Here is a 26062-nt window from a genome sequence, read left to right as displayed (position 1 = left end):
CTTAACACCACTGCCTTGCAAAAACCTAAAAGAGAGATGAGTCAAGTGCCATGGGGTCAAAGAAAAATTTGGAGGACAGGTGGAGGGAGACTACGTGGTTCAAATCTGCTGATAGAGTTCCTTCTTTGTCCTTAGGGAATGAAGTTACAAGAAGGAGAAAAAGGACAGAGCCAAAGGTAGAGCTCCCAGAATTAGTTCGGAACTCTCACTGACACTTAATGCTCTCCTTCTGCCTGGGTTGGGGCAGATGGCAGGAAGATTGTGAGCCCCCTTTTCCTTCCAATTTTGTCACCAAGATAATCAAACTATCTTTCCGCTTAGATTGTCCTAGATATCAAGATACTAGCCTATTTGTCGTTCCCCTAAGGCTATGCTGGATTCCAACTTATTGTCCCTCAGTGTCCAGTCTGGAGGCTCTCCATAGGCTCTTTAGCCTTTTTAGAACTAAGTTTTGGGGAGAATTAATGTTGAGAGTTAATGATTCTCCTCCTAAAAAAGTTATATAATTAGAGAAGACTCAAATCTGAGGAAATTCATAGATAGATCCTTTTAGATTTATTTATGTCATTTGTGTCTGTGTACACACACACATACACACGCACACACAGACTTTTTTTTTAATACAATCCATACCCCACCCTGCCAAGGAAAAACAAATAATCCTTTGAGGGGCTCTGTTGGTCTTTTCCAGGATGCCCAATGGTAGGCAGGAAACTTCTTCCAACATTACCTCGAGCAGCAGCAGTCTCTATGGGTTCTGGGGCTGAGTCAGGCAGCAGTGCTCCTGAAGGGGAAGTAGGGACAGTAGGAAACAATCCCAGTATGTTCGAAATTACAGGGGATAGATTTACCAGGAGAACACTGGGATAAAGTACTAGCTCCCAGAATTCCCAAGGAAAAGAGAAAGGGCAGGGGAATCTAAGGCTCTTTGGATACCCCCAAGAGAATCAAGGGGCAAGAGGAAAACACTCATGCAAGGGAGAGAGATACTGGAGGAAGAACACACAAATGACATGCACAATTCCAGCACCCCGGCAGGTAAAGAGACAGACAAGGATACCCCGAAAAAGGCCTTGGAGAAGAAGGATGTGCACAAAAAATAGCGTCATAGACAACATAGACAGTGAGGTGGCCTCTACTGGCCTCCTCTCAAGAAGGCATAAATTAGCCATGGGGTTGGGGCAGGGAGGGAGGCTGGGGCTCGGACCTAAGGAAATGGGAAGTGGGGCATGATTCCCAAGGGACTGGCAGTCAGTCCCCAGATTCCCAAGGTGAAATGACCATCCTTTCAGTTTGATTTGGACCAGATCTTGGCACTGCTGCGTAGCCTAGGTTAAGAAGGAGAAGAGAAAGATTGATCATGAATGGAAACCTCCAATGTCTCTGACATCTCCCCCAAATGACTGATAGGAGGAATCCTAGGCTTTAAAATCTTTGGCAACATGGAATCTCCATCAGGTAGGCTCACCCTTTCCCCTTAGAAGCCTTCTTGCTGGGCTGGCGCTGGTTGGTGCCTGGGGCAGGCTCCCTCAGCTCTGTCAGATGCTGCTCTGGATCCTGGGATGTGGCTGCAGCAGCAGCAGCTGTCGTTACCTTGATGGTTTTCTTCAAGTTGGCCACCTGCCAAGGTAGGAAGGATGGCATCATCCTACTTTGAACTTTTCTCTCTGCTCACATTTTCCACAGCTAAATTCACTCTCCCAATATTCTTGTGTGGAGCACAAAAGTTAGAGCCCTGCTTCATCCTCACCTCACTCTCAATCTGCTGCTTCAGACCCAGCTGTTGTTCTTTATGCTGGTTGGCACGGCTCACCTGCTCCTCAATACCTGACAACACTACTTCGCAGCCAATACACCTGCAGGAAAAAAGGGGGGAATAAGTATTCCAGGGGTAATGCTGTCAGAGAAAAATGGTAGATTTCCCTAACTCCCAGAATCTTTAGCTCCACTAGTGCATATTGCTTGTCTACTCCAGTTTAGCCTATTCTGAAATCCTCCCTTCTGCTCTATCTTGGGGGAATAAAACCTTTTAAAAATTCCATCACAGAGATAGTCCCTACTGTTGCTGGATAAAGTCTCACCATTCCTGGAGGGTTTGAGCAATGGAACTGAGATCCTGGCGCTGAATGTCACGCCCAATGCTATAGTCTACTTCAAGTCTCTGGTTCCGCTGGTCCAAGGAGCCTCGAAGTACATCTGCATACACAGCTTCAATCACGAGGTCCTCTAGCTGCCGCACATTTCGTAGAGCTAGTGCTTCTAGAAGCACTGCATATGGGATACACTGAAATCATAAGAATGGGAAGCAAGGAACCTATTTGATCTGCTTTGTCATCCCCAATTCAGAATCTGAAAAGGGATTCCCCCCCCCACCCCACTGCTGCCATAAGATATACCCTGTTCCTGTCTGTCTATTTGTCTGCCTGTCTATTTGTCTGTCCTGTCTGCCTAGAACATCAGTCCCACAAAGACTGAGTTCTAATGTTGTCTACAGAAGTGGTAAGTTAAAGGGTCTTCAGTCTATCCTTCTGCATGGATGTATAAGATGAAAAATGTCATCAGGAAAATGAGAATCACAGTTGACTCAGAGACTCCCCTACTGCAATATATTCTCTATAAGAGCAAACACAGAAAACAACTCACCAGAACTATTGGTGAAGGGGAAAAAAGGCGTGGGGTTGTACCAACAACTTACCTTGACCTTGGCAGCCAGTGTCACAACTGATAGATGTCGAAGCTTGTTCTTTTGAGCCTCTGTGAGGGGGGGCAGGTTCCGTGCTTCAGCTAGAAGAGCAAAAGAATAAATGGTTTTAAAGAACATTCTATAAGGAGCTACTAAGATGACAGAGAAGCTTAAGACGTAAAGACAAAAAATGATTGCTTGAAGAAATCTACAAGAAAAGGTTCAAAGAAAAATGTGAATTGGACACAAGCCCTCTGGAGCAGTTAAGGAAGGAGTTAAAAATGATTCTAAAAACCAAGTGCTATAATATGAAAAGGAAATTAACAGATTGATAAAAAGAGATACAAAAATCTCACTGTTATCTGAGGCTAGTATGGGCCAAGATGGTAAAGGTAGGGAATTGACTAAGTTCTCTCAAATTCCCTTCAAACAACTTTAAAATAACACCTCAAAACAAATTCTGGAGCAACAGAACCAACAGAAGGATAGAGTGAAACATTTTTCCAGTCCAAGACAACTTACAAGGTTGACAGGAAAGGTCTGTTTCATGGGCATGAGAGTGGAGCACAGTCTGACATAAGCAGTATCTGGCAAGCCAGAAACAGGCTGGGCCCAAAAAGACAGTGCAGGCCATGGGGATGTAAATCAGAGTCAGTGACTTCCAGATTTCTCAGTCCACAGACAGTAAGGGGGCAGAACAACAGGTCAGAAAGAGATTACAGGAAACTCTTTGATGGTGCTGGGTACAGGACTCTGTTGTATTGCCCATACAGGGATTTGAGTTGCAGGCCTGGGCTGCAGTCCTAGGACAAAGGAGGAGCGTTAATATACAAGAGCTTGAAGCCACAGTAGAATAGGAACTCTAGTCACAGTTCCAGGGTGGAAAAGAATGTGACTGACTGCTCACAGACCAGAGCACAGGCCAGAAGAACAGAGACTATACCTCTAAAATCAGGTATGTCAACATAAGGCCTATGAGTCACATAATGCCCACAAAGTTTATTCATGTGACATTATTATTTTTTATTATTATAGTCATAAATAAATATTAAATTCTATATGCAACTCTTGACAAGCCTGGATGATGAGGTCCAGAACACCTAAAAGGTTGGACACCTAGGTCTTATACTACTATAGAAGAACTGAAAACTTATAAGTCATCAGAATTAGTTCTGAAACCAGCAGCATGAAGAATATGAAACAAGACAGTTCCCCCTCCACCCTAGGAACACAGCCTTAATTTTAATATAAAGTTAAGTCGAGAAATAGGCTGGGAAAATGAGCAAACAACAAAAAACCTGATAATAAGAAGTTACTGTGGGGGCAGCTTAGGTGGTGCAGTGGATAGAACACCAGTCCTGGAGTCAGGAGTACCTAAGTTCAAATCCAGCCTCAGACACTTAATAATTACCTAGCTGTGTGGCCTTGGGCAAGCCACTTAACCCCATTGCCTTTTAAAACAAAACAAAACAAAACAAAAAACCCTAAATGAATGAATGAATGAAGAATGAATGAATGAATAAATGAATAAATAAATAAATAAATAAGGGAAGAAGCTACTGTGGTAACCAGGAAGCTCAAAACACAAGTTCTAAAAAGTATAACACTGTCAAAATGTTTACATGAAACACCTTAAAGAAAAATCAATAGGTATTAGACCCAAAAAGGATTTATAAAGGAAGACCTCAAAAAGGATTTTTAAAATGAAATAAGAAAAACTGGGAGAAGAAATGAGAGAAATGCAAGACAATCATGAATAAAGAGTCAATAATTTGGTAAAGGTAGCACAAAAAATGGAAAAATATATAAAAAATTCACTAAAAAGAACTTCTAAAACTGGACAAATGCAAAAGGAAATACAGAAGCTCAATAAAGAAAAAATTTATTAAAATTTAGAATTAGACAAGTGAATCCATGTGATATCAAGAAACAATACAATTAAATTAAAATTTAAAAAATAGAAGAAAACTGAAAATATCTTATTGGAAAAACAACTGACCTGGAAGGAGAGAGAGAATTTATTGGGTTATCTGAAAGATATGATCAAAAAATGAACCATGATATCAAATTTCAAAATATTATTAAGGAAAACTACCCTGATAAGCTAGATAACAGAGGATAAAATAGAAATTGAAATAATCTACCAATCACCTCCTGAAAGAGATCCCCAAATGAAAACTTCCAGGAATATTACAACCAAATTTCAGAGTTCCCAGGTAGAAAATACTGTAATAGTCAGAAAGAAACATTTCATATATCATGAAGTCATAATTAATTTAACACAGAATTTAGCATTCTACATTAAAGGATTAGAGGGCAATATGATATTTTGGACAGCAAAGGAGCTTACAACAAAGAATCACATATCCAACAAAACTAAGTATAGCTTTTCAAGGGGAAAATACCCTGATATTTAATGAAATGGAAGACTTTTAAGCATCCCTGATGAAAAGACCAGAACTAAAAAGAAAATCTGATTTTCAAATATAAAACTAGAGACATGTATAAAAAGGTAACAAGAAAAAGAAATTATAAAGCATTCAATAAGGTTAAAATTATGATATTCCTACATAAAACATGATCCATGTAACTCCTAAGAACTTTATTATTAGGGGTGGCTAGGTGGCATAGTGGATTAAAGCACCGGCCCTAGAGTCAGGAGTACCTGAGTTCAAATCCGATCTCAGACAATAATTACCTAGCTATGTGGCCTTGGGCAATCCACTTAACCCCATTTGCCTTGAAAAAACCTTAAAAAAAACCCAAACAACTTTATTTTTATTAAAACTGTTAGAGGGACTATACATATACAGAGGATGCAAGTATGATTTGATGAGGAGGGGACCTCCATGAGTTTGACCTCAATAATAATTAAATTAAACATATATTAATTTTCAGAGTTTGTCCTAATAAGGGACAAATGTTAAACTCCAAGAGTTTGGTCACAAAGAAAGAACAAAACAGAATAAAGTTACCATACACATTTATTTGTCTGCTGATTATGCAGGTATGAGGGGCAGGTCTGGCTAGACCACTTCCATACTCCCCAGGAATCTTGTAATTGAGATTTTTATACCATTTGACTATCAGAAGGTAATATCTGAAAAATCACCTGAGGCTTGTTCAATCAAATAAGGAAGCAAGTCCTAACTCTGGATACAGAAGAGGAGGTGGATATCAGACATCCCATTAAAAGGAATAGCTTAAATATAATCAGAAAGGATAATGATAAATGTTGGAGGGAATGTGGGAAATCTGGGACACCAATGGATTGTTGGTGGAGTTGTGAACTGACCCAACCTTTCTGGGGAGTAATTTGGAATTATGCTCAAAGGGCAATAAAAATGTGCATATCTTTTGATCCAGCAATACTACAACTGGATCTGTATCCTGGAGAGATCATGAAAAAGGGTAAAAATCCGACATGTACAAAAATAATCATAGCAGCTCTGCTTGTAGTGGCAAAGAAATGGAAATTGAGATGATGTCCATCAACTGGGGGAATGGCTGAACAGATTGTGGTATATGTATATAATAGAACGCTTGTTCTATAAGAAATCATAAGGGATGGGATTACAGAAAGTCCTGGAAAGACTTGCATGAATTGACGTTAAGTGAGAAGAGCAGAACCAGAAGAACATTGTATATATGACCAACAACATGGGGTGATAATCAACATGATGGACTTGCTCATTCCATCAGTACAGTAATCGGGGACAATTTTAGGGGATTTGTGATGGAGAATACCATCTGTATCCAGTAAAGAACCTGTGGACAAAGACCAAAGCTTATTATCTTCAATTTTTAAAAGTTGTCTTATGTAATATGTAATTTTGCTATCTCTAATATTTTATTTTTTCATTTTGGAGATGATTCTCTCACAACAAGTTCAGTTTCGATCTATGTTTATCATGGATGCAAATGTAAAGCTTACATCAGATTGCCTTCTGTTCTGAGGGGAGGGAAGGAGAAAAATTGTAGAGCTCAAAAAAAAAACTGCTAAGAAAACTGGATAGCAGTTTGGGAGAAACTAGGTACAGAGCAACATTTCATATCATATACCAAGATAAGGTCAAAATGGAAATATGATTTAAAAATAAAGGACAATACCATAAACAAATTAGGGAAGCATAGGACAGTTTACTTGTCAGATCTATGGATAAGTGAAGAATTTATGATCAAAGACTAGACAGAGAGCATTACAGAATGTAAAATGGAGAATTTTGATTAAGATAAAAAAAGTTTTGTACAAATAAAACCAATGAAGTTAAGATTAAAAAGAAAGCAAAAGATTGGGGGTAGGGGAGGATTTTCAGCAAGTTTCTCTGATAAAGGCTTTATTCTCAAACATGGAGAACTGAGGAAAATTTATAAGAATAGAAGTCATTCCCAATTGATAAATGGTCAAAGGATATGAAAAGGCAGTGAAGAAATTAAAGCTACCTATACTCGTGTGAAAAAAATGTGCCCAATCACTATTGATTAGAGAAATATACATTAAAACAAATCTGAGGTACTACCTCACACCTATCAGATTGGCTAATATAACCAAAAAGGACAATGACAAATGTTGAAGAAATGTGGGAGAATAGGGACACTATTGCACTCCCTTAATCTATACTTTTTTTATTCTCCATCCCCATCTCTTAATCCTTTTCACTCCTATTTCCCTATTGAGTCTAATGAATTTCTGTACCCAGCTACATGTGTATCTGCAGTCTTCCCTCCATGAATCAGTTAGGTTACTTCCCTGCTCAATAGCCCCTGTCATTGTATAAACTCTTCCTTGTGAAATATATTTATTTAGATTATCTCTCCCATTGTTCTTCTCCCCCTTTTTTTCTTCCAGTTCATTGTGAATTAATCCAACCACCTGGAAAATAATTTGGAACTATGTTTAATAGGTTATAAAATTGTGCATATCCTTTGACCCAGCAATTCCAATACCAGGTCTCCAAAGAGATCAAAGGAAAAGGAAAAGGACCTGTTTGTGATGGTAAAAAACTGGAAATTGAGGGGATAGAATGCCTAAACAAGTTATATTATGTGATTATGATGGAAGACTATTGTGCTATTAAAAATGACAAACAGGATGCTTTCAGAAAAGCCTGGACTTACCTGAACTGATACAAAGTGAGCAGAACCAAAAGAACATTGCTGCCAGCACGAATATTGTACAATGATCAATTGTGAATGACTTAGCTATTCTCAGCAATTAATGATCCAAGATATTCCAAAGGATTTATGAAGAAATATACTATCTACCTCTAGAGAAAAAACTGATGGGGTTTGAATACAGATTAAAGCATAGTAGTTTTTACTTTGTTTTACTCATGGGGTTTTTTTGGGGGGGATTAGGGGGTAGTCTGTGTTTACTTTCACAACATGACTAATAAAAATATATATTTTGCTTAACTACATATGTATAACCTAAATCAAACTGCTACTGTTTCAGGAAAAAGGGTAAGGAGAGAGGGAAGGGGGAATTTGGAACTCAAAATTTAAAAGAAAATTGAATGTTAAAAAATGTTGTTACTGTAATTGGAAAAAATATTAAATGACTGAAAAAGTCACTGAAGAAAATAACTCCTTGAAAATTTGAAACAAGAAAATATAGTTAATAATTGCATGAGAAATATTTTTAAAATAATTAAAAAGATTGAAAAAACAAAGAAAATATAAAATTTCTCACATGCAAAAAACTAACCTGGAATATGGAATGGGGGAGATATTTTTTTTAGATATTGAGCTTAATTATCACTATTTCTTTTTTTTAATTTATTTTGAATTTTTTACAATTTTTCCCCTAATCTTCCTCCCCCCCCCCCGAAGGCAGTCTGTTAGTCTTTACATTGTTTCCATGGTATGCATTGATCTAAGTTCAATGTGATGAGAGATAAATTGTATCCCTAAGGAAGAAAAATAAAATATTGTGCCTGATTGTTGCACTAACGGAATGAGCAAGTCCATCAAGTTTGGTCATCACCCTCACATTGCTGCTACAGTGCACAATGTTCCTCTGGTTCTGCTCATCTCGCTCAGCATCAGTCCATGCAAATCTTTCCAGGCTTCTCTGAATTCCCATCCCTCCTGACTTCTAATAGAACAATAGTGTTCCATCACATACATATACCAGTTTGCTAAGCCATTCCCCAATTGAAGGAGATTTATGTTAATTTCAAATTCTTTGCTACCACAAACAAAGCTGCTATGAATATTTTTTGTACAGGTGATTTTTTTAATACATTACTAAAATACTCTTGTGTAAGAGTAAACATAATACCTTCTCCCCCCCCAAAAAAAAGTATAGACCCTCATGAGAAATAAAGGAAAGAGGAAAAAAAAACGTGTTTCAGTCTGTGTTCTGATACCATCAACTCTGTCTTGGGTGGATCATATTCGTTATGATAAGTATATTATAAAAGTTACTCTCATATTTTTGTGCTGTTGCTGTTTGTAAATCCCTCCATCCATTCCTCCCCACTACTATATATTTTCTCTCTCCTTTCACTTTGTCCCTCTTCTAAAATGTGCTGTAGGGTGCTGAGTAGTACAGTGGACTAATCACCAGCCCTGAGTCCAAGAGGCCCTAAGCCCACATACCACCCCTGAGACCCAGCAACCACCTGGCCCTGTGGTCCTGGATAGGCCACCCAATCCCAGCCCCTTGCAAGAAGTAAAAAAGAAAATGTGTTATATTTGACTATTCTCTTCTATGATCTACCCTTTCCTCTCTCACCCACATTCCCCACCTACCCCCATTTCCCCTTCTCTCCTTTATATTCTAGATGTCTATACCCAATTGAGTGTGTATGCTATTTCCTCTCTGAGCCATTTCTGATGAGAGTGAAGGTTCCCTCATTCCCCATTGCCTTTCCCCCTCCCATATCACTGTTAAAAGAGAAAAAAAATCTTTCATATGAAATATCTTAGTTTATTCCATCTCTCCCTTCTTTTACTCCCAGTGCATTTCCCTTTTAGCCAATGAGTCCATTTTTACAATATATTATATCTTGAGATTCAGCTCTCTCCTGTGCTTCATCTATAAAAGCTCCTTCTACCTGCTATACCAGATGAGGAGGCTCATATGAGTATTATCATCATCATTTTTCTATGCAGGAATACATGTAGTTCATCAACATTAAGTCCCTCATAATTTACCCTTATCCTCTGCTTTCTATACTCCACCTGAGTCCTGCATTTGAAGGTCAAACTTTTTGTTCAGCTCTGGTCATTTCAACAGGAACATCTGAAATTCCCCTGGTTCATTGAAAGTCCATCTTTTCCCCTGGAAGAGGATGTTCAGTTTTTCTGGGTAGTTGATTCTTGGTTGCATTCCAAGCTCTTTTGCTTCCAGAATATTATATTCCAAGCCCTGTGAGCCCTTAATGTAGTTGCTGCTAAGTCATGTGTGATCCTGACTGCAGCTCTACAATATCTGAATTGTGTCCCTCTGGCTGCTTGTAATATTTTCTCTTTGACTTGGGAAGTTCTGGAACTTGGCTATAATATTCTTAGAGACTGTTTTTTTTGTTTTTGGATCCCTTTCTGGGGGAGATCAGTGGATTCTCTCAATTTGCCCTCTGCTTCTAGGATATCAGGGCAATTTTCCTATAGGAATTCTTTAAAAATGAAGTCAAGGTTCTTTACCTGATCATGACTTTCAGGTATCCCAATAATTTTTAAATTATCTTTCCTGAATCTGTTTTCCAGATCAGTTGTTTTTCAGTGAGATGTTTCACATTTTCTTCTAACTTTTCATTCGCTTGGTGTTGAAGTATTGTGTCTTGACTTCTCATAAAGTCATCAGCTTCCTTTAGCTCCATTCTACATGTGAAGGATATGTTTTCCTTATCTCTTTTTCCATCTGGCCAATTGTGCTTTTTAAAGCATTCTTCTCCTCAAAAACTTTATGAACTGTTTTATCCATTTGACCTAAGCTGGTTTTTAACATGTTATTTTCTTCAGCATTTTTTTTGGATCTCCTTGACTAAGTTGCTGGCTTTTTTTTTCATGGTTTTCCTGCATCTCTCTCATTTCTTTTCCCAATTTTTCTTCTATCTTCCTTACTTGATTTTCAAAATCTTTTTTGAGCTCTGTTATAACTTGAGGCCAATTTCCATTTTTCATGGAGTCTTCAGATGCAGGAGCTTGTACTTCCTCATCTTCAGATTGAAGAGGATTCTTGGCATCATAGACAATGGTGTTCCTTTTTTTCTCTCTTTACTCATTTCTCTAGCCTGTGCCTGGTTTTGGGGTGCTTCCTGAGTTTTGAGTATTACTGAGACATCCACTTTGGGAGTTTTTTGGTATACCTCACTGGGACCTTTATTCCTCCAAAGGCATATGCTCTCTTCTGGGGGAGATATTTTAAGAATTACTGAACTACCATGAATAAAGTAGCCTATAATTTCAAGAAATTATAAAACTACCCAGTTGTTAGAAAATGAAGGCAAAGTAGAAATGGAAAGAATCAACTAATTATCTCCTGTAAAAACAAACAAACCAAAAAAAACCTCCCAGAAATATGACAACAAAAATTCAGATCTCCCAAGTCAAGGAGAAAATACAGGAAACAGTAAGAAAGAAAGAATTCAAGTACTACAGAGCCAAAGTCAGGATCACACAAGATTTAGCAGACATCCTATTAATGAAAGGAGGGGTTGGAATATGATATTCCAGATGGCAAAGAATCTAGGATCATATCCAAAAATAAACTACTCAGCAAAACAATATCATTCTTTTGGGATAGGGGTGGGGATAGAAATGGATAGGGCTGAATAGAAAATCTGATATTCAAATATAGAACCTAAGAAAAAATAAATATAAGTGAGAAATCATAAGAGATTATCGAGGTTAACTGTTTACATTTTTATATGGGGAGATAAAACATGTAATGCTCTATTGTTTGTTCTTTGTTCTTGAAAACCATGACAGGTGATGCCATGATACCCAAGTGAGTTGGATTTAAATGAGGGGATGCTATGCAAAGTCACTAGCTTCACTTTCTCCTCCAGAGCCACCTGGGTCCAGTTACCAGATAGGAATCAGGACAACTAGGGATGGCCCTGGATACAGTAGGAGATCTTGATCTTTTAAAGCAAGGTAATGCTCTCAGAACTTTATCATCACCAGAAGTCTGAAAAAGAGAGTCTAATTAGAAGACCTAGTTATGACTCTATCATGTTTGAATAATCTCAAAAGAAGAATGAAAAAGTGGGGGGAAAGGATGAACTGGAAGAAAGAGAAAAGGGGAGAAGAACAATGGAAGAAATAATCTAAATAAATATTATGCACAAGGAAGCAGGGGCTATTGAGCAGGGAGTTAACCTAACTGATTCACGGAGGGAAGACTACAGATACATATGAACCTGGGTACTGAAATTCATCTGACTCAATAGGGAAACAGGAGTAAAAAGGAGTAAGAGATGGGGATGGAGAATAAAAAAGAGTATAGATTAAGGGAGGCAGTAGTCAGAAGAAAAAACGACTCAGAGAGAAGCAAAGATAAAAAAAAGAGAAGGATAAGAAAAAAGTATAGAATGAAGGGAAATAGTTAGCAATAATAGCTGTAAATGGGACTAACTCACCCATAAAATAGAAGAGGACTACCAGAATAGATTAGAAACAAGAATTTAATATGATAATTACATGAAATACTCAAAATAGAAAAATACGTATAGGGTTAAAACTAATATGCTGGAGGGGCGGCTAGGTGGCGTAGTGGATAAAGCACCGGCCCTGGAGTCAGGAGTACCTGGGTTCAAATCAGGTCTCAGACACTTAATAATAACCTAGCTGTGTGGCCTTGGGCAAGCCACTTAACCCCATTTGCCTTGCAAAACCCTAAAAAAAAAAAATAATATGCTGGAGTAGAATCTATTATGCTTCAGCTTCTGCTGAAGTGTCAATCATGGTTTCATAAAACAAAAGCAAAAATAGATCTAATAAAAAGAGATAGAGAAATTAATTTTGTTAAAAAGGAACCACAAACAATGAGTTAATAGAAATAGTTCATATTCATGTACAAAATATTACAGCATCTAAATTATTAAAGGAAAAATTAAGTTACAAGAGGCAATAAACAGTAAAACTATAATACTAAGGACCTCAATTTTTCCCTCTCAGACCTAGATAAATCAACCATAAAATAAACAAGAAAGAAGATAAGGAGATGAAAAGAATTTTAGAAAAATTAGATATTATTCTGCTCTGGAGAAAATTGAATGGTAACAGAAAGGAGTGAGTATAACCTATTCTCTATTGTGCACAGAACCTTAGAAAAACTTAGCCATTTATTAGGGTATTAAAAACCTCACAAAGACAGGAAAGCAGAAATATTAAATATTAAATACACATTTTACTATATTTACTATATTTTTTCATTAATATGTTTAACTAGCCAGATTTTTGCTCCTTTCCCTGCATTAGGTAGAGGATGAAGAGGCCTGCAAGTCCTGACTGACTTCCCCCAAGTCTATTGCAAATCAATTCCTGAAGTCCCCTTTGTCCTCCCACAATCTGTTTTTTTGGAGGGCTGAAGTTATCCCTTTGTGACAGCCAAGGAACATGAACATTTGGATTCTATCCAAGTCCCTGAGCTGCAAGTTTACTATTGTCAGTCTTGAGACTTCAAACTTGTGAGGTACCAATTAAAGATCTCACTGGCCTTGTTCAACAAACTGACTTTTTGGTTGTTAAAGTGTTTGATCTGTTTCTGATACTTTTTGTTTGCATCAGCTCTACCCATCTACTGTATCGTGTATTAAATACCAATAACTTCCCAAAAAAAACCATAGATTAAAAATGAATTGGAAACTATATAACTTAATCCTAAAGAATGAATGGATAAAAGAATAAATCATAGAAACAATAAATAATTTCACTAAAGATGACAACAATGAGACAATAAACCAAAATCTGTAGGACACAGCTAAAAGCATTATTTATGGGGCATTTTATGTCTTTAAACACATCAGTAAAAGAGAAAAAGAGCAGATCAACATATTGGGCATTCAACTAAAAAAACTGAAAAACAACAAATTTATAATGCTCAATGTAATACTAAAATAGAAATCCAGAAAATCAAAGGAGAGCTTAACAAAATTGAAAGTTAGTTAAATCACTGAATTAATAATTAAAACTGCAGGCTTTTTTTTTGTGGGGGGAGCTAAGTGGCAGAGTGAATAGAGCACCAGTCCTGTACTCAGGAGGACATGAGTTCAAATCCAGCCTCAGACATTTAATAATTACCTAGCTGTGTGACATTGGGCAAGTCATTTAACCCTGCCTTGCAAAAAAAAAAACTGCAGGCTTTAAAAAAAATTAATTAAATAGATAAAGCATCAGCTAATTTGATTTTTTTTGAAGAAGAAAATCAAATTATCAGTTTCGAAAATGAAAAAAAGTAAATTCGCAATCATTGAAGATGAAATGAAAACAACCATCAGAAGCTATTTTACCCAACTACATGCCAATAAAACCGATGATATAAATGAAATGGATAAATATTTATGAAAATATAACTTGTCCAGATTAACTGAACAGTAAAGAGAATACCTTATCTCAGAAAAAATAAAATGAAAAAGTCACAAGTTAACCCTAAGGAAAAAAAACAAGATCAGATATATTTACAAGTGAATTCTAAGAAACATTTAGAGAACAATTTCCTTAATTAATATTAATTGAAAAATTTTAAGAGATTGCAGCAACTGGGGCGGCTAGGTGGTGCAGTGTATAGAGCATCGGCCCTGGAGTCAGGAGTACCTGAGTTCAAATCTGGCCTCAGACACTTAATAATTACCTAGCTGTGTGGCCTTGGGCAAGCCACTTAACCCCATTGCCTTGCAAAAACTAAAAAAAGAGAGAGAGAGAGAGAGAGAGAGAGAGAGAGAGAGAGAGAGAGATTGCAGCAACATAACACTTACAATCTTAAAATCACACTCTATAATAAGGCTAGATTTATACCAGGAATACAAGGCTGGTTCAGTATTAAGAAAACTATAAGCATAAATGATCATATTAAGAATAAAACAAAATCATTATAGAACACTGGCCTTGGAGTCAGGAGGAACTAAGTTCAAATTTGACCTCAGACAATTAATAATTACCTAACTGTGTGACCTTGGGTAAGTCACTTAACCCCATTGTTTTATATATATATATATATATATATATATATATATATATATATAAAACACCCATTCCTGTCAAAGCATAGGAATAAATGATACTTTCCTTAAAAAAGACAACATAAAACAGGCAGTATAAATACTTGGGAATCTACCTACAAAGAAACATAGAAACTATATGGGCAAATTATAAAACACTTTTCACAAATAAAGACAGAGCTAAACAATTTAAAAAATATTAATTGGTCAGAGGAAGGGCCAAGTCAATAAAATAAAAATGACAATACTACTTAAATTAATTTACTTATTCAGTACTGTACCAATCAAATTACAAAATAATTATTTTATAGAACTAGAAAAAATAATAAAATTCATCTGGAGAAAAAAAGGTCAAGAATATCAAGAAAATTAATGAAAAAATGCATAAGAAAGTGGTCTAGCCATATCAGATTTAAAATTACATTAAAAAGTTCATACTGGATAAGAAAGAGAAGTAGATCAGTGGAATAGATTAGGTACAAAAGAAAACCATGGTAAGCAACTATAGTGATTTACTGTTTGAGAAATCCAAAGCTTCTGGGACAATAACTCACTATTTGACAAAAACTTCTGGGAAAACTGGAAAATAAAATAGCAAAAACAAAGCATAAGCCAACATTTAATACCTTATAACTAAGATAACTCAAAATTTGTACAGGATTTAGACATAAAGGATGATACCATAAGCCAATTAGAAGAACAATGAATTGTACATCTTCAGGTCTATAGAAAGGGAGGAATTTATGACCAAATAAGAAATAGAGAACATTTCAAATTGCAAAATGGCTAACTTCAGCTATATTCAAGGAAAAAAACTTTTCATCAAATTTCTCTGGTAATAGTTTCATTTTAAAAAATATATTGAGTATGATTATATGTTAAACATGATTGTACATGTATAACCTGAATCAGATTAATTGCTGTCATAGGGAGTGGAGAAGGAAGGGAGCAAGGTAGAAAAATGTGGAACTCAAAAGCTTACAAAAGATGAATTTTGAAAACTATCTTTGCATATAATTGAAAAAGTAAAATAAAATGATACAATATTCCAAAAAACTGAGTAAAATTTATAAGAATAACAGCTATTACCCAACTGATAAATGGTTAAAATATATGAATAGGCAATTTTCAGAGGAAGGAATCAAAACTATCAGTAGTCATATGAAAATATGCTCTAAATCTTTAATAATTAGAGAAATGCAAATTAAAACAACTTTGAAGTACAACTTCACACCCATCAAATTGGCAAAAGTGCAAAAAAGGAAAAAGGAAACTGCTGGGTACATGTGGGAAATAGGTACTGTTGGTGGTACTGCGAACTAATCCAGCTATTATGGAAAACAATTTGCTACTATGTCCAAAAGATAAACTTTACACTCCCTTTGACTCAGAGATACCACTACTAGGTCTATATGCCAAAGAGATCAAAGAAAAGAGGAAAAGAACCCATATGTACAAGAATATTAATAGCAACTCTTTGTGGTGGCAACTGGAAACTGAGGGGATTTCCATCAATTAGGGAATGGCTGAACAAATTATGATACATAAATGTGATGAAATGCTATTACACTGTAAGAAATGATGAAAGGGATGGTTTGAAAAAACCTGGAAAGACTTGTATGAAGTGAGAAAAAGTGAAGGGAGCAGAACCAGAAGAATAATTTATATAGTAAGAACAATATGTTAAGATAATCATTTTGAAAAATCTGGTAATTCTTATCAACACAGTGACTACAAGTCCACAAGAATCAGGATGAAAGATATTATCAACCTTCAGAGAGAAAACTGATAGATTAAAAACTGTAGGATCAAAACATATTGTCTTCAATTTTTTTCCTTGCTTGTTATGGCTAAAGAGGAAATTTGTTCTACATGCCTATATATATACATATACACACACACACACACACACACATACATATAAATGACTTTGTTTCTCTTGTCTTCTCAGTGGGTTGGGGAAGAGGGGGAGAATTTGAAACTGAAAATAAAATTAAATTGAATTTTAAAAAATAAAGCATATGCTCTTATTTGATTCTCACAATTACTAGTTGTGAAGAATAGAAATATCATATTTTATAGATAAAGTAATTAATGATCAAAAAACTGACATGCCTATAGTCACAAAATTAGGGAAAATACTATTAAGCAGTATTAGGAAGTGATGGGACTTAGACTCAGGTCTTATGAATGAGAATTTCACATGTCAAAACTGAGGCAAGACCCCTAATTCCCAACCCCCATTGCCCAAGTCCTGAGTTTCTCATGCCAGTCTAGATTTTGACCCCAATGCACTTAGTCAACAAATTCAAATGAATTCCCCAAACTTTTATTAAATACCTACTTTATGTAGAAAATTGTGCTAAGCACTGGGTGAGATGCAGGTTAGGTAAGACAACATTTGTACCACCAAGGAGCTTAAAGTCTAGTAACGGATAACACATAGATAAAAATCTAAAAATACAAAAATAATATATAAATCTTTAGGAGTTTAACACTGTGGAGTGACTTAGGAATGTATTTCCATCAGAATTTGCCAAGAAATACTATGCTTCTCTGTCCCCCCTCTCCCTCCATAACCCCATCCTATCACCCCAGACCCTCTGCTTACCTAGATAGTCTGCATATGTCCCATAAGCAAACACTGTGAGCAGTCGGAATGTGGGAGCGAAGTCACTCTCTGCCAGCTAGAGGAGATAGGGTCACAGGAAAACAGTCACCCCACAATTGCCAATGTTTATATTGCTTTGAATTCATATCTTCTTCCACCCTATTTATCTAACCCTTCACTCCTAATCAATACTCCACTAAAACAGTCCAGCCTCATCAATGTTCTCAAAGTTCTCTATCCTCATTCCTGCTACCCTCTTTTTATGTTGCTCCCCCCGATTTGGAATGTCTCCCTTCTATCAAGATCCTACTTATCCTTCAAAGCCAATTTCAATTCCCTTCCTCTATTTGGAGTCTTTCTACAGCTCAAACTGCAGCCCTTCTGATTACCTACTAATTTTCTATATCACTTATTCTACAACTGAAATTCACTGCCATTTATTTTTACTTAACTACTACTCTTTGTGTTCGAAGTTCTTTCACTTCTCTAAATATATACTCTCTATTTGTTTGTTTGTTTTTGAAAGGCAATGAGATTCCAACCTTTCTGGAGAGCAATTTGGAATTAAGCCCAAAGGGCAACAAAAATATGCATACCCTTTGATCCAACAATATCACTACTGGGTCTATGCCCTAAAGAGATGATGAAAAAGGGTAAAAACATCACTTGTACAAAAGTATTCATAGCAGCCCTATTTGGGGTGGCAAAGAATTGGAAATCAAGTAAATGTCCATCAACCGGGGAATGGCTTAACAAACTGTGATATATATGTATGTCATGGAACACTATTGTTCTATTAGAAACCAGGAGGGATGGGAACTCAGGGAAGCCTGGAGAGATTTGCATGAACTGATGCTGAGTGAGATGAGCAGAACCAGAAAAACATTGTACATCCTGATAGCAACAAAGGTGTGATAATCAACCTTGATGGACTTGATCATTCCATCAGTGCAACAATCAGGGACAATTTTGGGCTATCTGCTATGGAGAATACCATCTGTATCCAGAGAAAGAACTGTGGAGTTTGAACAAAGACCAAAGACTTTAATTTAGGGGAAAAAAACCCCGTCATCTTATTATGTAATTTTGCTATCTCTTATACTTTATTTTTCTTCCTTAAGGATATGATTTCTCTCTCATCACATTCAATTTGGATCAATGTATACCATGGAAGCAATGTATAGACTGGCAAATTGCCTTCTGTGGGGGCGGGGAGGGAAGCAAGATTAGGGGGAAAACTATAAAACTCAAAATAAATAAAATCTTTGGGAAAAAAGCAATGAGATTAAATGATTTGTCCAAGATCACACAGCTAGGTAATTATTAAGAATCTGAGACTGGATTTGAATTCAGGTCCTCCTGACTCCAAGGCCAATGCTCTATCCACTGCACCACCTAGCCACCCCTAAATATATATACTTTAAAGGACAGACATTTTATCTCATATTTTATCTCAAGTGAACTGGCATAGTACCAAAAAATTTAGTAGAAGTTTAATCAAAATTGACTGAAAGAACTACTTTCTAGTTATTTCATATGCTTACCTCTTTTCTTTCAATGAGCCTAAAAATTCCATGAAATAGGAATCATGTCCTACATTTCACACACACACACACACACACACACACACACACACACACACACACACACACACACACATCAGAGGGCCTAAAACTGTCCAAAACTCCCCAAAATGTAGAATGCACAGCCTCTTATTCCTAGAGTTCTTTTGGCACTTAGATAATTATTTAATGATTCATGCTCAATAGCATTAAAAAGATGATTTCTAAGGTCCTTCACAAATCTGAAATTTTGTGATTTGATGTGGGGACAAGTCCAACTCAATAAATGCTTGTTGCTATTGCTGTAGAATGAAACTTCATAGTTTCATCCTGCAGAAAACAAGGGGCAAAGGATAACAGCATTCTTTCCACCAAAAATTAGCCTGAAAAGGCAGAATGACCAACTCATAAAGTCATTAAAAGTTTGTGATTTTTTTCATGTTCTATATCTAAAAAACCTAGAAAGATGTCAGTATGAGTTCAACCAGCCCTGGTAGAAGATAATCCCTCTGGCTTTTACAAAACTGTATTTCCCTAATGAGACTTTGGGGCAGATGCATATGTCATTTTGACTCATAGCCATACCTTAGACTTAAGCCTTACCTAGACATACCTAAGAGGGAAGGGGTGTATGTAAAAACTAGAATATTTGTCATATGGAATATATACTTGATCACAAAAGAAAGGCAAAATTATGTGATGAGGGCAGTAGATCCAAATCACCAAAAATTAGCTAATTTCCCTTCCAAAAAATTTTATTCTCCATCTCAATATTCTTCCTCCTTTAAAAGTTGGCCAGAAGGTCTATGGATATGGGGAAGAACAGGTTGAAATACATTAACTAAATATTTTTGTGTTTCTAGGGGTGGCTAGGTGGCGCAGTGGATAAAGCACTGGCCCTGGAGTCAGGAGTACCTGGGTTCAAATCCGGTCTCAGACACTTAATAATTACCTAGTTGTGTGGCCTTGGGCAAGCCACTTAACCTCATTTGCCTTGCAAAAACCTAAAAAAAAAAAAAATAGTGAAAGTTACTTCTATTTTTTTTTTTGCAAGGCAGTGCTATTGACTTGGGCAAGGTCACATAGCTAAGTAAGTACTAAGTGTCTGAGGTGTATTTGAACTCAGATTCTCTTCCTCCTGAATCCACTGCCCTGCCTAACCACCCCAAAAGTTAGTTCTAAGATGGGTGAAATGCTGATTAAGAATTCTAGGGAAAACCAAAGGATTCTGGATAATGGGTGAATCAGAGCAAAGGAACCTTCTATTTTCTGGTCAAAGGTTGACTTACTAATTACAACAAGAACAAAGTCAATAGGTCAAGATATACATAACCTTGGCTTATAAAACAACAAAGTACCATGCGGTCAAGGACTGATTAAGGAAGGAATCTCCACAAAGTATTTAGAATTGTTACAGAGCTACTAAGCCTATTGTACTTATCCTCTTACTACCCTGGTTAAAGGCTTAATTAGAGATGGTTAAAAATGGAATGGACTGCCTATGGAGGTAGTGAGTCACTGTTATGTATTCAAACAATGCTTAGATGAACACTTGATTGGCAAAGGAATTGAACTTGGTAGCCTTTTCCTAATTCTGGGATTTTATTATTCTAATGAGTCAAAGAATCTCAGTGAAAGTCTTGCTTCCATTTGGCCCTTGTCCCTCTTTATTCACCATCACCAGGTCTTTCTGGAACTTCCTTCTATCTACAAACCCCTATTTCTATGGAGGACATTATCCTCCATTCAGTTATCTAGATTTAAAACATTTATATCTTTGACTTGTCATTCTGACTCCTTACTTACACTGACCTCACATATCCAAACAGTTGCCAAATTCTGTCATTTCTATCCACATGCTATCTCTAGAATCCTTTCCCTTTTGTTCATTCACAATAAAACCTAGTTCAGACATCTTATCATTTTTATCTGAACTACTGCAATGATCTCATAATTGGTCTCCTTGCCTAAAGTCTCTTCCTAATCCAAAGAATCAAGGTCTTTGATTCCATTTAGACCTAAGCAAGATTGTATATTTTTCATTTGTTATCTCATCAGTTCCAATAGTTTCAATTTTACTATCTATGCTGGTGATTCTCATATCTACTCTTCCAGCCTTAACCTCTCCTCTAATCTCCAGACTTCTTCTTCCAACTGTATATTAAATATCCCAAACTGGATGTCCTGTAGATATCATAAATTCAACATTGGCAAAACTCAACTCATCTTTCCTACCCTAATCATTCTCTACTTCCAAAGTTCACTACTACTGTTGAGAATATTGCAATGTCACTTCTACCACCTTGAATAGGACCTCATCACCTCCTGCTTGGACTACACAGCAGCCTGCTGCTGTTTCATCTCCCTGTCTGAGCTCTCTCTCCACACTCCCAACCACCTTGCACTCCACTTTCAAAGTGTTCTTCCTAAAGTAAAGACCTGACCTTGTCTTACTGCCTTCCCATTTTATCCAATCCCTCCCCAGTCAATAAACTCTAAGTTTCCTACCACCTCCAGGACCAAACTTGAAATTCTTGGTTTATTATTTAAAGTCCTCCACAAATTGCCATCTTCTTGTTTTCTCAATCTTCATATACCTTACTCCTCACCATGAACTCTTCAATCCCATGACATTGGACTCCTTGTTGCTCCTCATTGTTCCACTCCATCTTCTAAGTCTAGGAATATTCACTGGCTATTCCCCATGCCTGGAATATTCCCTTTTATCAGCTCTATCTACTGGCTGCCCTGACTTTTTTTTAAGTCCTAACCAAAACATTTTCTTTAAGAAACCTTTCCTAAGATCCTTTAATGCTAGTGTCTTTAATTAATATTCCTAATTTATCTTGAACCTAATTGTCTGTGTTGTCTCCCCCATCAGACCGTAAGCTCCTGGAGCAAACAAATTGCTTTTTGCCTCTCTTTCCCAGTACATAGCACTAGACTTAAGTATCTCACAAATGCTTACAGACTGACTGACATATTGTAATACTTTTTGTTGGACACAATCAAAACATCTCAATATTAGATAGAATTCAAACCCCTATCTGAAACCCCTCTCTCTCTCTGACCAGTGATCATCTCCTCCACCTCTTACAGTTTCAATGGTTATAAACAATCTAACTAAGCCACTTTGCAGCTTGTACCCACTGCTCCTACTTCTCCTTCTGGGACCAAGAAAAACAAGGCAAATCTCTTTTAAATTCTTGAAGAGAATCCCAGTCTTCTCTTCTTCAGATTAAACATCTTTAGCTCCTTCAACCAATTGCAACTAGGTTGACTGATCTACTACAAATTTTTTTTTTGTTTTTGTTTTTCCCAACTGGAGCAAAGCAATCTTTTTACTACTCTTGAATTAATTCTTTATCCCACACTCACTCTACAAAGGTTTTTCCAAACTTTTCTTCAAACTTCGAAGAGCACATCCTCAACTACATTGCCTGAGGCCCTTGCTTCATAGTTATTTAACAAAGCTTTCTTTTCTACCATCAGACTAGCCTCCTTATCTTTTAAACCCTTGTAATCATTCCTCCCCCACATTTTTCCTTTTCTCAGAATTCTGAAAATAAGGAAGCCTTCCTCACCAAAGTCAAATTCTCTATGTTTACTCCCCCAATCCAGTTCCCTCCTGCCTTTTCCAGTAGACTAAACCCACTATCATCACCTTTTTTATAAACTTTAATTTATTCATATCCACTGGTTTGTTTTTGCTATTTCCATACATGCCCAAATCTCACTCAATCCTTGAAAATTTTTACTGGAACTAATTATCCACAGTAATTATCATCCAATACCTTTTCTCCTTTTCCTAACTAAATTCCTAGAAAAAGTTCAGTGCCTTTACTTCCTTTCCTTACATTCTCTTTTTAATCATCTGTAATCTGGCTTCCAACATCTTCACTCAATTGGAAGTTCTCTTTCTACTTTTAACTGCCAAAACTAATAGTCTCACTCTTCTCAATCCTTCTTGTTTGCAATATTTGATACTAGTGACCATTATCTCCTCCATACTTTGCCCTCTCTGAATTTTCATGGCACTGGTCTCTATTTTTCTCCTAACTGTTCAACTGTTCCTTCTACATCACTTTTGTCAATTCAACATCGGGGTCTCTTTCATCTCTATAGTCTTTCATCAACTTTCATGGGTTCAATTACTATTTTCATGCAGAGAACTCCCAGAACTATATATATACATAATATGCTATACATATATATAATATGTTATATATACATATATATATTACACACACACACACACACACACACACACACACACACACAACCCTTTCTCTATCCAATAGGCAGTACCAAATGTATGTCCAACAGACATCTCAAACATTTCTAAAAACAAAACTCATTATTATCTTTCTGTTCAGATTTACCCCTCTTGCAAAAGTCTGTTTCTGTGAAAGGTATCACTGGGGTTTGTAACCTCGTTATCATCTTTGACTCTTTTACTTACCATACATAGCCAAACCTGCCAAATTCTGTCATTTTTATAGAACATTTCTACACCTTCTCTGAAATCTATCTACTCATACAACACCCTAGTTCAGACCCTTCATCTAAATCCTCTTCATCTCAGTCTCACAGGCTTAATGCAATAGCTTCCTAAATGGTCTCCTCACCTTTGTCTCTTCCCATTCCAACCTTTTCTCCGTGAGACCTGATGGTGATTTCCCCAGATGCAGATTTGACCTCTGTCACCTTCCTAGTTAATAAATACTGCCTCCATAATCAAATATAAACTACTTTCTTTGGCATTTAAAGTTCTTCAGAATTTGGCCCTAATTCACTTTTCCAGACTTATTACACATTACTTCCTGGTTTTTTTGTACTCTCTACAATTCAGTCAAACTGGTCTACTTACTATTCCCCACACCATACAAAAAACAACTAAAAATATTCAAACATGAATAGAAAATTAATAAATCACCTGTTAAGCAAAACCATAGAAAGAGAAACATATTTACACTGATAATTCATTTTTGCATGTTTTTGAATTCTATATATGGTAAATATTTATACAAAGAAATGTGACTAAAAGAAAAACTCTTATGCTCACTATTTATTTATTTAAAAAGAAATTCACTTGTTTGGCTAATGAACTACAATGATCCTATCATAAATTACTAACAAAATTATTATTTACAGGTTCACATGGGACATACACAGGGAACTTTTTGAAAATCAGTATATTGAAGTAGGATGCTCTCATTTTATTGTAAGAGTAAACACAAAAAGTTTTTTTGGTACTGTAAAAAATTTTTTAATTTCAAAACATTTCATCCTTATCTCATCCTTTTCAAATTCCTACTTTTGCAAATGATTTTTCATGCATGTATTTATATAGTAAGTCATATAATTTTAAAATACATACATTTTGGAGTACTTGTTCAAAATGGTACTGGGCACAGGAACAAAAACATATTTTACTGATGGGACTGGGCACAAGATGAGAACTCTCATGCCCTTGGTTATTTGTTGATTGTTAAGTCCTGTCCAACTTTGTGGTCACCTCATTTGTAGTCTTATAAGCAAAGATATTTAATGGTTTGCCATTTCCTTCTCTGGATAATTTTACAGATGAGGAAACTGAGATAAACAGAGTTAAGTAACTTATCCAGGGTCACACTATGTGTATGAGGACAGATTTGAACTCAGAGAGATAAGTCTTCCTGATTCCATGTCTGACATTCTATCCACTTTGCCACTGCCACTTACGTCTTACTTTTTCACAGGAACCAAAACCTTTCCCTACTCATCTTTTGTTATTTATTTGCCTAGTAAAGAATCTGCAAACAATAATGGAAGTGATTCTCATAGACATAGATAGATAGATGGATAGATAGATTTATCTATCTATATATAAAACTTCTCACCTCTTAACCCTAACCTATTTAACTTCTCAACAGAAGCCTTTGTGGTTGAAAGGCTTCTTAACTCTAACCTCCCTGGACCCTATTTGTTTTTTAGTCAGGTATTTGGGCTAACAGTACTAGTTATTGACTACCACTATCTATTCTAATCTAAAATGGGGAGGGAAGGATCACTGAGGGAGCTTCCATAAGAAGATCTGTGGGATTCGTCAAACCAGGTACCTACCTCTCGGACATTGGGCATGTCCAACAGCTCCCCAAAAACATAGACACCTGGAGCCTCCAGCACCTGGTGGATGAGAGTTGCCAAGGCAGCACCTTTGGCTGACTTGGCCAGAAGCAGGAACTGCTCTTGGTTCTGCCCTGTCACCTTCACTTCTGAGCTCATGGCTAGCCTGGGCAGGGGGGCCACTGGGCTCAGGAGGTGTAGAGCTGCAAGGAAGAAGGAGGGGTTGAAAGCAGGCAAGAAGAGCAAAGTGTGTATAGGGGTAGGGGGTCGTTGCAGGGGAGTATGTGGGGGTTGGGAGTAATCGCAGAGTCAACCAGATCTAGGAAAGGCTCCGTCTGGGGGGGGGGGGAGGCTCAATCAACACAGTTCAGATTGAGCCCAGAACTGGGGAGAGGCCGAGGTTTCCCAAAAATTGGGGATCCGGGCCTTGCGGAGTTTACAAATGTCGGTTCCTTAGGGGGAGCAAGGTGGGACTAGTGTTTGGGGAGCCCCAGGCCACCCTCGTCCCCCCACCGAGCTGCACTCCCTAGGCGCACCGCTGCAGGGGAATGGCTGGACCCTCCTGCTCCGCCCACTGCCCCCCTCGAGGCGAGGGGCTTCCGCGTGCGAGGCACGTGCGCCTGCTTGCCTCCGGGCCGCGTGACCCCCGCCCCCTTCTCTCCTTCCGCCGGGCTCCGCCCCCGCCCTGCGGCCTCCCCCCTGCCCTTAAGGGGGCCGACCCAGGGGCTGCGGGCTCTCGCCCAGGGGCCCCAAGGCAGGCTTTGCAGGGCGGCGGCTACCTGTCAGCTTCGCCTTCCGCGCGCACTTGGAAGGGTGGCCCCTCCCTCAGCTCCGCCAGCTGCTAGAAACCGTTACCACGGCCTTCCTCCCGGCCGCTCTGGCCACAAAACTCTATGGCGGCTCTCGAGGCCCCCACTTCCGCTCCTTT

General features: G+C 37.4%; 1 protein-coding gene across 2 annotated transcripts; it reads right to left on the bottom strand.

Moving 5' to 3' along the window:
• COPS7A (COP9 signalosome subunit 7A) lies at positions 1-26062 on the bottom strand. Of its 2 annotated transcripts, none has more exons than XM_074194490.1 (8): positions 25671-25746; positions 25132-25337; positions 17465-17540; positions 2696-2784; positions 2082-2284; positions 1751-1856; positions 1469-1620; positions 1-1328 (listed from the first exon to the last, which is right to left on the bottom strand). In XM_074194490.1, the coding sequence occupies exons 2-8, from the start codon at positions 25291-25293 to the stop codon at positions 1289-1291; spliced, it is 828 nt and encodes a 275-aa protein (XP_074050591.1). In that variant the 5' UTR covers positions 25294-25337; positions 25671-25746; the 3' UTR covers positions 1-1288. The 2 variants fall into 2 exon arrangements, with proteins under 2 accessions (XP_074050591.1, XP_074050590.1); XM_074194489.1 differs by lacking the exon at positions 25671-25746 and adding an exon at positions 25914-26062 and having other exon boundaries at positions 2-1328.

Source organism: Macrotis lagotis, chromosome 7, assembly GCF_037893015.1.
Source record: "Macrotis lagotis isolate mMagLag1 chromosome 7, bilby.v1.9.chrom.fasta, whole genome shotgun sequence".
Lineage (NCBI taxonomy): Eukaryota > Metazoa > Chordata > Mammalia > Peramelemorphia > Peramelidae > Macrotis > Macrotis lagotis.
This window is presented reverse-complemented; position numbering and strand designations above follow the sequence as displayed.

Coding starts and splice junctions, on each gene's coding strand:
- COPS7A (XM_074194489.1), bottom strand. CDS start 25,293: ATGAGCTCAGAAGTGAAGGTGACAGGGCAGAACCAAGAGCAGTTCCTG. Junction 17,541..25,131: donor ACATGCCCAATGTCCGAGAG/GTAGGTACCTGG, acceptor TATCTCCTCTAG/CTGGCAGAGAGTGACTTCGC. Junction 1,621..1,750: donor AGCAGCAGATTGAGAGTGAG/GTGAGGATGAAG, acceptor CTACCTTGGCAG/GTGGCCAACTTGAAGAAAAC.